The sequence below is a fragment of the Puma concolor genome, chromosome B3 (assembly GCF_028749965.1).
Source record: "Puma concolor isolate L17-30 chromosome B3, mPumCon1.1.hap2, whole genome shotgun sequence".
Lineage (NCBI taxonomy): Eukaryota > Metazoa > Chordata > Mammalia > Carnivora > Felidae > Puma > Puma concolor.
In genome coordinates this window covers 40,060,185-40,073,844 of record NC_141672.1, presented here as the reverse complement: position 1 = coordinate 40,073,844, position 13,660 = coordinate 40,060,185, and the positions used below count along the sequence as shown (strand labels likewise).

Genomic DNA, 13,660 nt, shown 5'->3' with positions numbered 1-13,660 from the left:
GTAGTTCAGCTGCATTGGAAACACATTCTATCAGGTTTTGTTGGTCTGAAATCTCTTTATTTCAGCTTCATTTCTAAAAGGTATTTTTGCTGGTATTTGAATTCTAGGTTAACAGCTTCTCCTTTGGCGCTTTAAAGATTGGTCCATTGCCTTCAGCCTTCTTCCTTGTGTCTGACGTGAGGTTAGTTTCCATTCGTGCTGTTATTCCCTTGTATATGATATGCTGTCTTTGGATGCTTTTATGACTTTGTCTTTGTTTTTGGTTCTCAACAATTTATGACATGCCTGCTGTGGTTTATATTCTCCGTGTCCTACACACCATACCGGGCTCACTCCTCTCTAGGATTCCAAGTACATGTGTGTTGACTGCTTGATAGGGTCCCACAGGTCATCGTGGCTTTTGTCCCCACAATAATTTTTCTCTCTGTGCTTCAGACAGGATGGTTCCTTTTGACTTGTTTCCGAATTGATGAGTCTTTAATTCTAATGTAGTCAATCTGAAGTTAGTCTATCCAATAACTTAAATTTTAGGTGTTGGGTTTTTCAATTTTAGGATGTCCCTGGGTTCTTTTCCATGGTTTTCATACTTCCACTGAAATTCTCCATTTCTTTACCCACTATTTTCATCTTTTACTACAGATTGTTTAATATACTTATCTAGTTATTTTCAAGTCTTTGCTAGTTCCAACATTTGGTTCATCAGTGTTTGTGTTTCATTGGCTGATTTTTTTTTTTTTCCTACTAAGGGTCACATTTTCCTGTTTCCTTCCTTGTCTAGTAATTTTTTATTGTATAATGATACATGTCAGAGATTCTGGATTCTATTATTTCCCTCTGAAGAGTGTTTTGTTCTAGGAAGCAGTTAAATGACTGACAGCATCTTGAACTTGTAAGAGGTTTGACTGTAAGCTTTGTTACAGGGGATCTATTTTGGTTTTGTTCTTAGTTTTAGGGAAAATACCTCATTTCTGGTACACGGCTCTTATTTCTAAGGTGTGGCCCTTATGAAGTTTTACCAGAAAGCCTGGAGTGTTTGCCACATCACTATATCCTGGCAAGGCTTGAACTTTGAGCTCGTCAGCAGTTCACCTGCCTTGGAATCATTGGAGTTATTGCCTGCTTTCAGCCTAAGCTGTGAGGGCATTTTACACTCACATTTTGGGGGTGGCCCTCTCTATAATCACTGCCCTGGGGGATTTCCCATCTCGATTTCTAACCACTCTGACAACCCAGGCTTCCTTTCTGATTCCTCAGGTCTGTAGGACTCAGGCAGGAAGACCTGTTCCACTGTACCCCTGTTCACTCAGGGGTGAAGTTATATGAACATGACTCTCTCCTTTCAAGGATTGCATCCCCGGGGGCACCTGGGTGGCTCAGTTGGTTAAGCATCCGACTTTGGCTCAGGTCATGATCTCACAGCTCATGAGTTCGAGCCCCGCACTGGGCTCTGTGCTGACAGCCCAAAACCTGCTTTGGATTCTGTGTCTCCTTCTTTCTCTGCCCCTGCCCCACTTGCTGTCTCTCTCTGTCAAAAATAAACATTAAAAAAAAAAAAAAAAAGGATTGCATCCCCTATATTTTTATCACAGAAAAGAATGAGATGATAGCCTCCATTTCACCCATAAGTTACTAAACCTTCTTCACTAGATTTGTGCCCTGAGTGTCTCCCAGGTTACCAAGGTTCCACTTAGTATTTTTGGAGAGTTTATTAACTCATTTAGGTCACCCACATGCGATTGATCGTAATATAGTGTGATACTAACCTAATGGCTTAAAAGAAGTTGGTGCACTTCTGAAAATGTTAAAAATCCCTGATTTTTCAAGGAAGTTAATCTTCCCCAAATTCTAAGTACTACAGAATAATCAAGTTATGTTATTAATTTGCTTTTGGTTGCAGTCTGCAAAGCCTGATCATCAGGCTAATTACAGATTATGCTATGAAGGAAAACTTTTATATACACCAGTCTTCTTTTCTTACAGTGCTTCAATATGAGGCTTTAAAAATCTTATTTTATTTAAGATAAATAACAAAAATTAAAACAGAGAAAGCCTTCATATAATTACATTATCTACAGGCTGATTTCAAATACCTTGTCACCATAGTACCTAATTAATTGGGCTGTTAGCTTAAGTTAACTATTTTTAGAAAAGTCAACCCCCAAAGATTTGTTGAACATCTTATAGTGTATGTGATTTAAATGAAATGAATTTTGCTCAAGTCTCACAAATTGTTAACTCTTCTGCCTTTGTTACATGTTTTAAGTTGTTGATTTATCTCTTAGTTTCTTGTAGCATAATTGGTATACTGCCTTTCTTGCTAATTCTACACATCATTTTATTATACACTTGGTTAACTGAACATATTCTCTCTGTAAACTTCAACTAGTTGCCTATAAAATTTTCCCAGTAGATAATTTCCCCAACTTTAGCATTGCATTTAAAAATGAAATATCCTATCCTTTATTTAGAGACCATATGTTTGGAAAGTCATTCTGTCTATATTTAAAGATGAATCAACCAATAAAAAAATATAGCTTATCATCTTTAGTGTTCCCACTGACACCTAACACAGTACCAAATTACTAGCAAAATTGCCTATATACTGTATATGTTGTACCAGTAAATAACTCTATTAGTCTTCTTTCTGAAAATCCCTTGTATTTACAAATATAATTAATTCACAAAACTACACTCTACAGAAATAGGATCATATCTCTTTATAATGTTTCTGTATCTCCATAACTGGTACTTACTGCTTCAGAGAAGAAAACGAAAAATGTACAATGTCTCCTTCGGGCTGTGTAGTCAGAAATTTCTTTGTCCTGGGGCATCGGGGTGGCTCAGTCAGTTAAGCACCTGACTTCAACTCAGGTCATGATCTCACAGTTGATGAGTTCAAGCACCGCGTCGGGCTCTGTGCTGACAGCTCCGAGCTTGGGGCCTGCTTCAGAATCTGTGTCTCCCTCTCTCTCGCCTTTCCCTGGCTCACACTCTCTGTCTCTCTCTTTCTCAAAAATAAACATTAAAAAAAAAAAAAAAAAAGAAATTTCTTTGTCCTCTGGTAGATTTACATACTTTTCCTGATACCAATTTTTGATAACATAAGGAGAGTATCTCTAGCAATGTGTAAAGCCTGGGTGACTGGGCAGGGTGAAATAAAACAAGGTAGGCATGGGCTTCCAGTAGGCCTCCTTAGGCTAGAATTTGTGGCACCAAGGGGAGCTAAGTGCAAGCCAGGCCATGGCTCCATCCACTGAGTTTTTAATTTCCATTTTGCTTTTTCATTTGAGAGTTTTATTTCTATGTACCTACATAATTTTGATATTCTCTTGCTCTTTGACTTTTTTAAGTTCAACTTTTATTTCATTAAATATTTCAAACAATTATTTTACATTCTGTATCTGATAATTTCAGTAGCTGAAATTCAACAAGTTAATCTATTATTTGTTGTTTCTGCTCTCACTCATGGTGGTTTTTATCCTCATTGTTTTTGGAACTTATATTTTCTCAAATCTAACATGTGGGAATCCTGTGTGCCTAATTTGAAATGCTTTCCTTTACAGAGGACTTATGTTTATGCCTGCTGTGAGCCAGGTGTACTCCAGTTCTGATAATTCTAATGTCTTTGGAGTCTCAGGGTAAGCTCCAAGTTTGGTCTGTTGATGCAGGAGTTATCAGGTCAACTCTGCTTCGCTGGTCACTATTCCATTTGCTTGCAACATACTGTCTCCTGGTCTGGTTTCATCTCATTGTTTTCTTTTTCCCCTTGGAGATTTTCCTTACTTTCTAGTGAGTACAGGAATGCATTAAAAATTATTTTTATAGTAATTTATCCAGGAAGAGTGACAGTGCCCTTTGAAAGTATCTGATTTGTCATAATGCCATAAGTAGAAGTCCCAGGAGGTATTATTCATCATCATTTTACAGAAGAGAAAACATAGGCACAATGATGGTAAGTAATCAGTATCTTGCCCAGTATCACAGAGCTGGTGAGTGATCAAGACATTGGACCCCTGTGGTCTATCTCCAGAGCCTATACTTTCTTTTTTAAATGTTTACTTATTTTTGAGAGAGAAAGTAAGTGTGTGAGTGAGGAAGGGGCAGAGAGAGAGGAAAACAGAGGATCTGAAGCAGGAAGCGGGCTCTGGGCTGAAAATGGAGAGCCTGATGTGGGGCTTGAACTCACAAGCCCGAACTCACAAATTGTGAGATCATGACCTGAGCCGTAGTCAGATCCTTAGCCGACTAAGCCACCCAGATGCCCCCAGAGCCTACACTTTTAACCACCACACAGGTGAGTCTGAATCTCAGGGGAGATTGTACAAAATATTCCAAAGAATTGGTTGTTGAGAGGAGAGATGATAGGATACCAAGGGAGTGTGTAGGATGGGACAGTGAACTGAGGGTAGAGCACCAAATATAAGGGCAATCTGAGGGGGAAGAGGAACCCTGGAGAAGAGTATTGATAATGACATGAAATGTAGGTGGAAATTTAGGAAAATGAAATGTCACAGAAGCCAAGGGAGTAGAATTTTAAGGATGAGGTGGTAAGTCGTGTCATTATACACAGCAGTATGATACAATATTGAAAATTATCCTTTAAGTTTGGCAATTAGGTCACTGCCATAACTGAGGGTGCTAAAGATGGAATATTGTATTCCCCCCAAATTCTTATGTTGAAACCTAATCTCCAATGTGATGGTTGTAGGAGGTGGGGCCTTGGCAGGCCATTAGGTCAGGAAGGTGGTTAGTGCCCTTACAGGAGAGACCTCAGAGAGCTCCCTTGCCCCCTCTACCATATGAGGACATAGAAGATGGACCTTCATGAACTGGGAAGAGGCCTTTCTCCAGACACCCAATCTGCTGGTGCCTTCATCTTTAACTACCCAGCCTCCAGAACCATGAGAAATAAATGTTCAAACAACCCAGTTAATGGTACATTGGTTATAGCAGCCCAAAGAGATCAAGACAAGGGGCTAATCTTAGTAGTGGATTGAGGATTAAATTGGAAGTGATGCATTGTGGATTGGAAGTGTGGATTGTTCTTTCAGTAGCCTGCATGAGAATGAAGAGAAACTGGTTCAGTGCGAAGGAAGCTCAGGATCAAAAGCTCAATGTGTTTACGGGTTTAGAAAATAGAACTAAGGAGAATGATAGGAGAAATGATTTCTTAAAACTATAAATTGTATTCTAGCTTGAAATATGTTAATATTGTGAATCAGTGTTTTAAACCTTACTTACATTTCCCCTTTTAGTCATCCAGCTCTATTCTCTTGTGTCAAATAGAAAAAATATTAACTGCTCAGAGGTCAAGTGGATGTTTTATTTCCTGACAGCCATAAAACTCTCCTTGTCCAAGAGTTACTCTAATAAAACACAGCTTTGAAAAATCATGTCCTATTCTTCTAGCTAAAAACAAGTAAGTACTTTGACAAAGTGACAAAGAATTAAAGTTACTTAGCCTGGAGAGAAGAAAGAAACTGTATGGCCCTATGACTCTTGGAGCTTTTTCTTATTATATGTGGAATTAATTACTGAGAATTGTGACCAGTTCTCTATCTTTATGAAGGATTAAAAAGTGGACTTTAATGGGCACCTGGGTGGCTCAGTCAGTTGAATGCCTGACTTTGGCTTAGGTCATGATCTCATAGTTCGTGAGTTCGAGCCCCGTGTCGGGCTCTGTGCTGACAGCTCAGAGCCTGGAGCCTGCCTCGGATTCTGTGTATTCCTCTCTCTCTGCCCCTTCCCCGCTCATGCTCTGTCTCTCTTTCTCAAAAATGAATAAACATTAAAAAAAATTACAAAAAAAATTTAAAAAAATAAATGGACTTTAATTTTTCACTGGGTATCTTGGGGCACCTGGCTGGCTCAGTCAGTCAAGCGTGCAACTCTTGGTCTCCGGGTGGTGAGCTTGAGCCTCACATTGGATGTGGAGCCTACTTAAAATAAATAAATGGAAGTCTTTAACTAGATCTGAGTAAGAGCCACTTACTGAAAAGGTTTGTTAACACTGAGTTTGTTTCCTAGTGGCTAAATTCTCAGCATTTATAATTTACCAGTACTTTCACTCTCTGTTGTTAGATGGAGTAGACCAGAGCAGAAACTCCCAGGTCTGGCATTCTAGGTCTCCGGGTAGTTGTATCACCCTGTAACTAGCTGCTGTTCCTTGGGTCAGAGGTTTGCTAATTTTAGGCTGTATTGGAAACACTAGGGGAGCTCATTTAATTTGCAGCTCCTAGGGTCCCATTGCTACAGCTTCTGCTCCAGTGAGTGCTGGTTAGGGTCTGAGAATTGGCATTTTTAACAAGTTTTCCATGGGATTCTGGACCAGGTGGTCTGAGGCCCAGAGCTGGTGAAAGCTGACCTAGGCTTGCCTTTGGCAAAAGCAGAGAACAGCCATTAGGATGCATTTCTTGGACCCTGCCCTCACCTTCATCCGAGCACACTGGACACCAGGGTGAATATGTGTTGCTTGAGATCTTTAATATTCTATAACTGTGTATTGCTTCCTGAAATGAGGTGATTAGACACTTGTGAACTTTGTTCCTGAATGACTGTTAAAATGTATTAAAAAAAAAATTAATGCTGTGTTCACACAGAGTCTTGAACAGCAAAACCTTCTGACCTATTTGTCTATCTGGTCTCCAGACCGTCTCTTACTTTTTTTCAGACTGGTTATTTTCCCCTAAGCTCTTCTGAATTCCTACTTTACAGATCCTTAAATATTAACCTGACATCATGTATGGATTAGCTAAGAGACAGCCTGCTGTGAGATATACATCCTAATGCTGTGGTTTTTGGTTTTAAGCCAGTGAGTCTCTCCAGTGTTTGCTGGAACTTTAATCACTGACCCACAGGCCAGAACCCAGGCCTTGCCCTCTTCCCAGACCAGACTTCCACCTGACTAGCCCTGTTGTACCTCTGCCCATTTCCTGTGTGACTTGTAAGAGTTGAATCAGAAGACAATGCTATTTATTACCCAATGGCTACTTTTTAAAAGGCTTCATTTGTTTATTAGCATAATGCACGTCATATCGAATGTTCTGAAGTATTGGGAGTTCAGAGGCTTAGGACAGATACGGAGACTGAATAAAAATCAAAGGCAAGTTTTACAGAACACAAAAAGTTCCTCTCTTGTCATATAAAATACCCATTAGCTCACAGGCTACATGCACAAATCATAGAATAATTTTTCTGTTTTCACCCACTCTAACAAAGAAACAAAGCAGTAGCTATCTCAACCCCAAAGAGTCTCCACAGTGACACAGACCCACTCGGCGTGGTGGCTACAGCCCCTCACCTTTCTCTGTTCTGAGGTCTTGTTTATAGCCAGAGTTAATGAAGTCAACAGGATGTGGTCATAGGCCAAGGGTCAGAGAGACTATATGGTCATTTCCACTCAGTGTGTGTAAGAGGTATTTATCCTTTCTTATTTTGGAAATGAACTTAAGCAATGTGGATGGTGATATGTGACTCACAGTTACGGCAAATAATAAGTTAGAAGAGCCCGGCAATAATCACAGATTACCTGAGCTGAAACCCTTTGTAAGCAGTTGCTGGGTCCTGTCCTTTCTCCATCCCGACCCCCTTTATGTAGGTGCAGTCCAAAGTGCTGGTGTTTTCACAGACCACCGGAGCTTCTTCTCACCTGCCCTCCTCTGTGTCTCCCAGTCCTGAGCTCCTCCATATTCTCCTAGTCCCACCTGACTCCCTCTGTAGCTCCTCTTTTCCCTCCAACTCCTCTGAGCCCCGGGGCTGGTTATTTCAGGGACACAGTGACCCAGAATTCCTCCCCTTTTATGGCCTTCAAGTCCTGTCCTCTTCCATTGTCCGCCGTTGTGCAGCCATGGTGGAGAAAGCGTACATGTGGCCGCCTTCCCTCCTGTGCTCCTGAGGTCCAGTTCCAGGAGGGCCCTCCCTGCCAGCTGGAAGGCCTCTTCTGCTCATCCCTTGGATTCCCTCTCACCTTTCCAACAGAAGCATCTTACCACCTTTCCACTCGAAGTCCTCCACCCCCTTCTGCTTCGTTCTTTCTTGGTAACAAAGCACACGTCCTCACGTGATGGAGAACTCGGGGACCATACAGCACCCCTGAACTCCCTCAGCCCCCCTCTTCCAACCCCTGTTTGACAAATCGTTGTCATCACTTTCTTTTTGACAAACCCCTGTTTGACAAATCGCTTTGTCATCACTTTCTTTTTGCAAACTACGTTTCTGAGACTGCAAATGTGTCTTTCTAAGGTGGAAGTCTCCGCCTATACTGGCAATGACAGCACTCTTTCAACCAGAGGTCCTGCCCCTATATTTTAGATCCTTCCTCCTTGAGCACTCCTTCTTTATCCCCCTTGACACTGTACTAGTATCCCGGCTTATTATCGACTTGTGTGGTTTTTTCCATTCCTGTTATGTAATTTCACTTCAATGTGGGTCTCCCTGTGTCTAACTAGAGTTGGGCATCTTAGGTTGTATAGAAAACCAAAGAAGGCAGAATCTTGGCTTTTGAATTTCAGAGGTTAAGGCCCATGAACAAGACACACAGATTTGCAAGAATAAAGGATGTTTTAACAGTTTTCAGCCCCTTAGGAGATGGATTTCCTCAGCCTTGGAGAGAGGAAGTGTCATAAAAGAGAGCAAGGAACTGAGATCCTACTGCAGTGTGAGAAGACAACAGCAGACACTGATGGGGTGCCCAACCTTACTTCCCTACCCATTCTCCTTTGCTGACAGAACCCACCTCATGTCATAGAAGCTAAAGATAAGACACTCACTTTCCCAGCGTCCCAGTGCAGCTAGAATGGAAGGAGGAGGCTTCTAAAGGCTTTTTACAAAGATTGTCTCCCCTGATTAAAAGAGATCAGAAGGAATGCCCCATCCCCCAACTTCTGGAATGCCATGTGAGAACGTGAGGTTTTGTGCTGTGGTTGTATTCTTGTCGTGAGGGGACCTGCTGCTGACAGATGAGGATGGCAAGGTAGGAAGAGGGAAGGAGTCTGAGTTTTCACTGACATTGTTGAGATGCTTTGGATTCCTTGTTCTAGGAGATAAGGTGTTTCTAGGCTTAATCCACCCTCTGCAGTTAGTGTAGTTGCAAACATCCTACACCCATTCCCTCTGCTCCTCTTCTAAGAGAAAAATTCCATTGCCGAGAACCCAGGGGGATGAAAGAACTTCCAGATAGGTTGGGGATCTATGGGGACATTTGCCTCATATCATATTAAATGTCTTCTTTGTTGACAAACCATGCAGAGTTCTCCTTCACCACCACGGCAAGGGGATGGTAAGAAAGGCGAGGTTGCGTGGCCCATTCAAAAAGGCCCAAGACTCCTTCATAGATTTCCCTGTCACCCCAGAATGGCATGGGCAAAACAGACTTCCCCACAACAGCAATGGAAATTTCAAGGGGAGGAGTCAGCCCTGGCGAGGCTCTGAGTGTGGATGAGAAGACAGACCAGTGAATGTACACTCAGGAACTGGCACCTGGAGGCCGTCCCCAGCTGGGGAGGTCTAATGGGCTCGGCAGTCCAGACAGAAGGTGCCCATTACAGTGTGGAGATGGTGCCGAGGGCCAGATACCTCCTAACATCCCCGATGCTGTCCAGCTCTTCCCTCCCATGTGGATGCAACCCCCAGAAAAAGTGGGGGGAAGAAACTGAACTGCCTGAGAAAAACCTGAATCAATGGAGTTTACCCTGAACCAACTAAAAAAATCAAGCTCCCTAACAAGAGGTGGAATGGGGACAGCAGCCAGAAAGTCAACTTAGTTCTAGAAAAGCAAGCATTTTTTTTTCTTTTACATACTTGAACGTGTAGACTGAAATAATCCATCCTGCTGAAAATCCTCTACCTTAGAAAAGAAAAAACAAAACAAAACCCAGTCTTACCTCAATCCCACCCTCCCCTGAAGCACTCCATACCCATTATTTCCTGCATGGCTAAACTTTGGGGGAGAATTACCTACACCTGGGGTCTCCACTTGTTTGACATCCACTTACTCCTCAACCCCTTCCCATCCCTCATCTGGCTCCAGGCTAATACACCTGCTATCTAACAGGTCAGTCATTCAGAAAACATTTATTGAACTTAAGAGTTCTCACTTTTCAAACTCTTTCTGACTTAGAAATGTAGGTACAATTAATGAATAAAGAGCCTCACGAATGTTCTATTGACCCTTCAAATGAGTTCAAACCCAATCCACGGCCTTCCCCCTCACACCAGCTTAATCTCCTGATTTGTGAGCTTCAAATAGATTCCAAACTCCAGGGGCATCTTTAAGTCTTTTTTTCTTTTCCTCACCTGACCCATTTCAAGACGTTTTGCTTTGGGGCCTACCCCAAAGGGTTGCTGTGAAAGACCAATGAGCCAGATCTCCATGCTTGTTAACTAGAAGTATGCCTCAGAACTGCCTGTGCTAAACACACAAAACATAAAAACAAACAACAACAACAAAAACTTATGCCCCTGGGTCCCACTCCAGATGTACTGGCTCTGGATGTAGAACCTGATCAGATTATCACTGCCTTTCTCATCTGTGTTCTGCGGACTGATCAGAAAGGACTCCTCTGTGTTGTTCTCTGCTATTCCCAGCCAGATGAGAGCGGCTTCTGATGGTGTCTTACGTATCCTGTTGTCTTCTCAGCGTCTAGCCCAGGGCTGGGATGATCCCTGTAGGGATCCCTACTGATTGGGTTCAATGTGGATCCCCAAATGCATCAAATATATCATATTTGATAGAAGGACTTTAGAAGGACTTCAGAAGGACTAAGCCATGCGAAGCCTGCCACGTGCTTCAGAACACATGTTTGAGCTGTTTGATTCTTTACATAAAGGGTCTGGGGCTCTCATGTACCACTGTCCCTGACATAGCAGGAGTCCATCAGAAATTGGTTTGTGAACTTCAAGAAGATGTATACAACTCTCACAGACAGCTTCAGCTCAGAGCCCTCCCAAAGCATGCATGAATGGCCTGAGGCCACAAAAGGGCTTGCCTCACTCATTCTGGCTGATCCACTTTCCCAAGCATCCACTCTTAGTCAGCTGGCTGGGCTGCGGTTTGGCCCGTGGTCACCTGTCAGTCAGTTGCTCATCCAGTCCGCATCCAATCAGTTGGCTATTTATTCATTCATTTCCTCATGCAGGCCTCCAGTCATACAGTCGTCCATCCACCCGCCCAACAGATAGTTACTGAGAGCCTACTATGTGCCAGCCTCTATTTTCACACTGGTGACAAAACAGACGGTAACATAAGGGGCACAGGACCCCCGGAACCTACCAGCAGGTTTCCCAGCAGTCCTCTCGTCTGTCCGGGAGGATTGATGTCCGGCACCTGGCTAAGCGTTGCCCCCCCCCACTCCCAACTCTTCATGCTTTGCTCTTTCCAGCTGGGGTTGAGCACTGACTCTTGGGTCCCAAGCCCCGGACAGGAAGCTTGGACAGAGATGAGGTGGAAATTGTGAAGGTGACATGAAAACAAGAACGTAGCAGGGAATATAGCGGGAAAGGCGGCCTGGCGAGGCAGCCTGGCGAGGAGACCCTGGCGTGGGTGGCCAAGAGCGTGTTTCCAGGTTGCTGCCTTCCTTGTCTTTGGGGGAGGGGAGAGGTGAGGAGGTGGGAGGGAGGACTGATGCTGCGAGTCGGGGAGGGGTGGGTCAGCCGCCGGGGCGAGCTCCGCCGCCCCTGACCCGCGGGACTGGGCTCTCGGGGCGCCGGCTGGGCCGGCGGCGGCGGCGGCGGCGGCGGGCGGGGGCGCGGGGCGGCGCGGCGGGGGCGCGCGGCGGGAGGGGCTGTGCGCGGCGCGGTTCCCGAGCGCGCGGGGCCTGGCGAGGAGCGCGCGCCCGGCCGGCTCGGCTCAGGGTACCCCAGCCGCGGGCGGCCGCCCAGCAGCCCCTGGCCGGACCATGGCGACTGGCAGTAAGTGCGCTCGGGCCGCCGAGGCCCCGGGTGGGAGGCCGCGGGGCCCACGGGTGGGAAGTTCTCCTCTTTCCGACGCCTGCCTTTGTGCCAGTCTCGCGGGAGCAGCGGCCCGGGTCCCCCCACCTCAGCCCCGGGCGACCCCCTGCCCCTCTGCCCATCAGCCTCTGCCGCCTGCGGGACTTGAGAGGCGCAGGTGGTTCTGGCAGCCCGCCCGGGAGGGATGTGGCCGAAGGGCGTGCTCCGATATGGAGGGGACACAGCGATGCCGCGGGGCCTGTCATCGAGCCCTTTGGGGGCAGTGCCCCCAGGCCCAGACCCAGCCTGTGGAGATCCCTGCCACTGAGGCGCCGCGGGCTTTTGGCGCTGTCAGTTCAAGGTTCGCCTGGAGTTTGGGTTGGATTTGTGCGCTTGCCTTCTGGGGATCAGGGTGGCTCGACTGGTCGGCTGCCCAGTGGCCCCCCACCTGGGCCATGTTCCCAGCGGGCAGCTGAGGGACGGCCAGAGACCGCATCTGGTCACCACCGACGGTAAGCGAGGTTAGCGCGTGGACGTAGGTTAAAACTACTGAATGGAAGTGCTGGAAGGCGCTGAGCTGGCCTCCTTTGAGCATCTTGGCACCACTGCTTTCTTGGCTCAGTGCTTTTGGAAACGGAATCACGTCTATGAAAGCTGGTTAAGTAAGCTGTATTGGAAACTGGATGCATATTAATAGAGTCTCAAAGGGAGGTCAGAGTGAAACCATCAGTCACACCTGCCCCATACTTACCTTGTAGGAGGTGCTGTCTCCGAAGTCCTTACCACACCGCGCATGTTAGGGAACCCTTCAACCAATGGATGAATGAATGAATGAATGAATGAATGAATGAATGGTGTATTGGTTAGAGAGGAGCTTTGGCAGGCATTTTTGAGGTGTGAGACAGGAAAAAGATGGGAAGATGGAGGTCCACATTTCTGCAATAATTATTATTTTTCTTTCTTTCTTTTTTTTAAGTTTATCTTTTTTGAGAGAGTGAGTGTGAGTGGGGGAGTGGCAGAGAGAGAGGAGAGAGAGGGCCCTACATGGGGGCTCAGTCCCACCAGCCGGGAGATCATGACCTGAGCCCCAAGCCAAGAGTCGAGGCTTAAGCTTAATCGACTAGACCACCTAGGTGCCCCTGTTTCTGTTTTAAACAAATTGTTATCCCAGCCAAGAATACAGCTTTGGTATAGTACAGAGTGTGTAGGTTTTTGTAGCCAAACAGTATTTTAAACTTACAATATTTACTAGTAGTGCAGCCATGCAAATATCCTCGGTTTCTTTTTTTTAAATATTTATTTATTTTGAGAGGGGAGTGGGGGAGAGAGAGAATCCCAAGCTGGCTCCACACTGTCAGCTCAGGGCCCTATGAGGGGCTTGATCTCACAAACTGTGAGATCATGACTTTAGCCAAAATCAAGAGTGGGACACTTGACTGACTTGAGCCACCCAGGCACCTCTCCGTTTCTTTATCTTTAAAGTCAGGATAAAGGCTAAAATATCTTTTGGATAGTGATGGGCACACAATTGGTTCTCAGTAAAGGGTGGTTGCCTGCCCTCTTTACCATCATTTTATATGTGTGGAGATACCAACATCATTTCCTCCTTTTTTAAATAAAAATCTAGTCATGTTTTTATAATAAAATCAGCTAATCTGGGCCAAGCTTCCCCTTTTCTCTCCTCATTTAGAACTTTTTTTTTCTTTCTCCCCCCCCCCCTTTTTTTTTTTTTGGT

The 13,660-nt window shown here is 44.9% G+C and overlaps 1 protein-coding gene across 1 annotated transcript in view; it reads left to right on the top strand.

The window, feature by feature from the left end:
* Positions 1–11,805: 11,805 nt before the first annotated feature.
* SYT16 (synaptotagmin 16) overlaps positions 11,806–13,660 on the top strand; it is a 260,696-nt gene continuing 258,841 nt past the window's right edge. Inside the window, exon 1 of the mRNA XM_086709593.1 lies at positions 11,806–11,907. Coding sequence (XP_086565719.1) covers positions 11,895–11,907 — 13 coding nt within the window. The 5' untranslated portion in view covers positions 11,806–11,894. The remainder of the gene's footprint in view (positions 11,908–13,660) is intronic.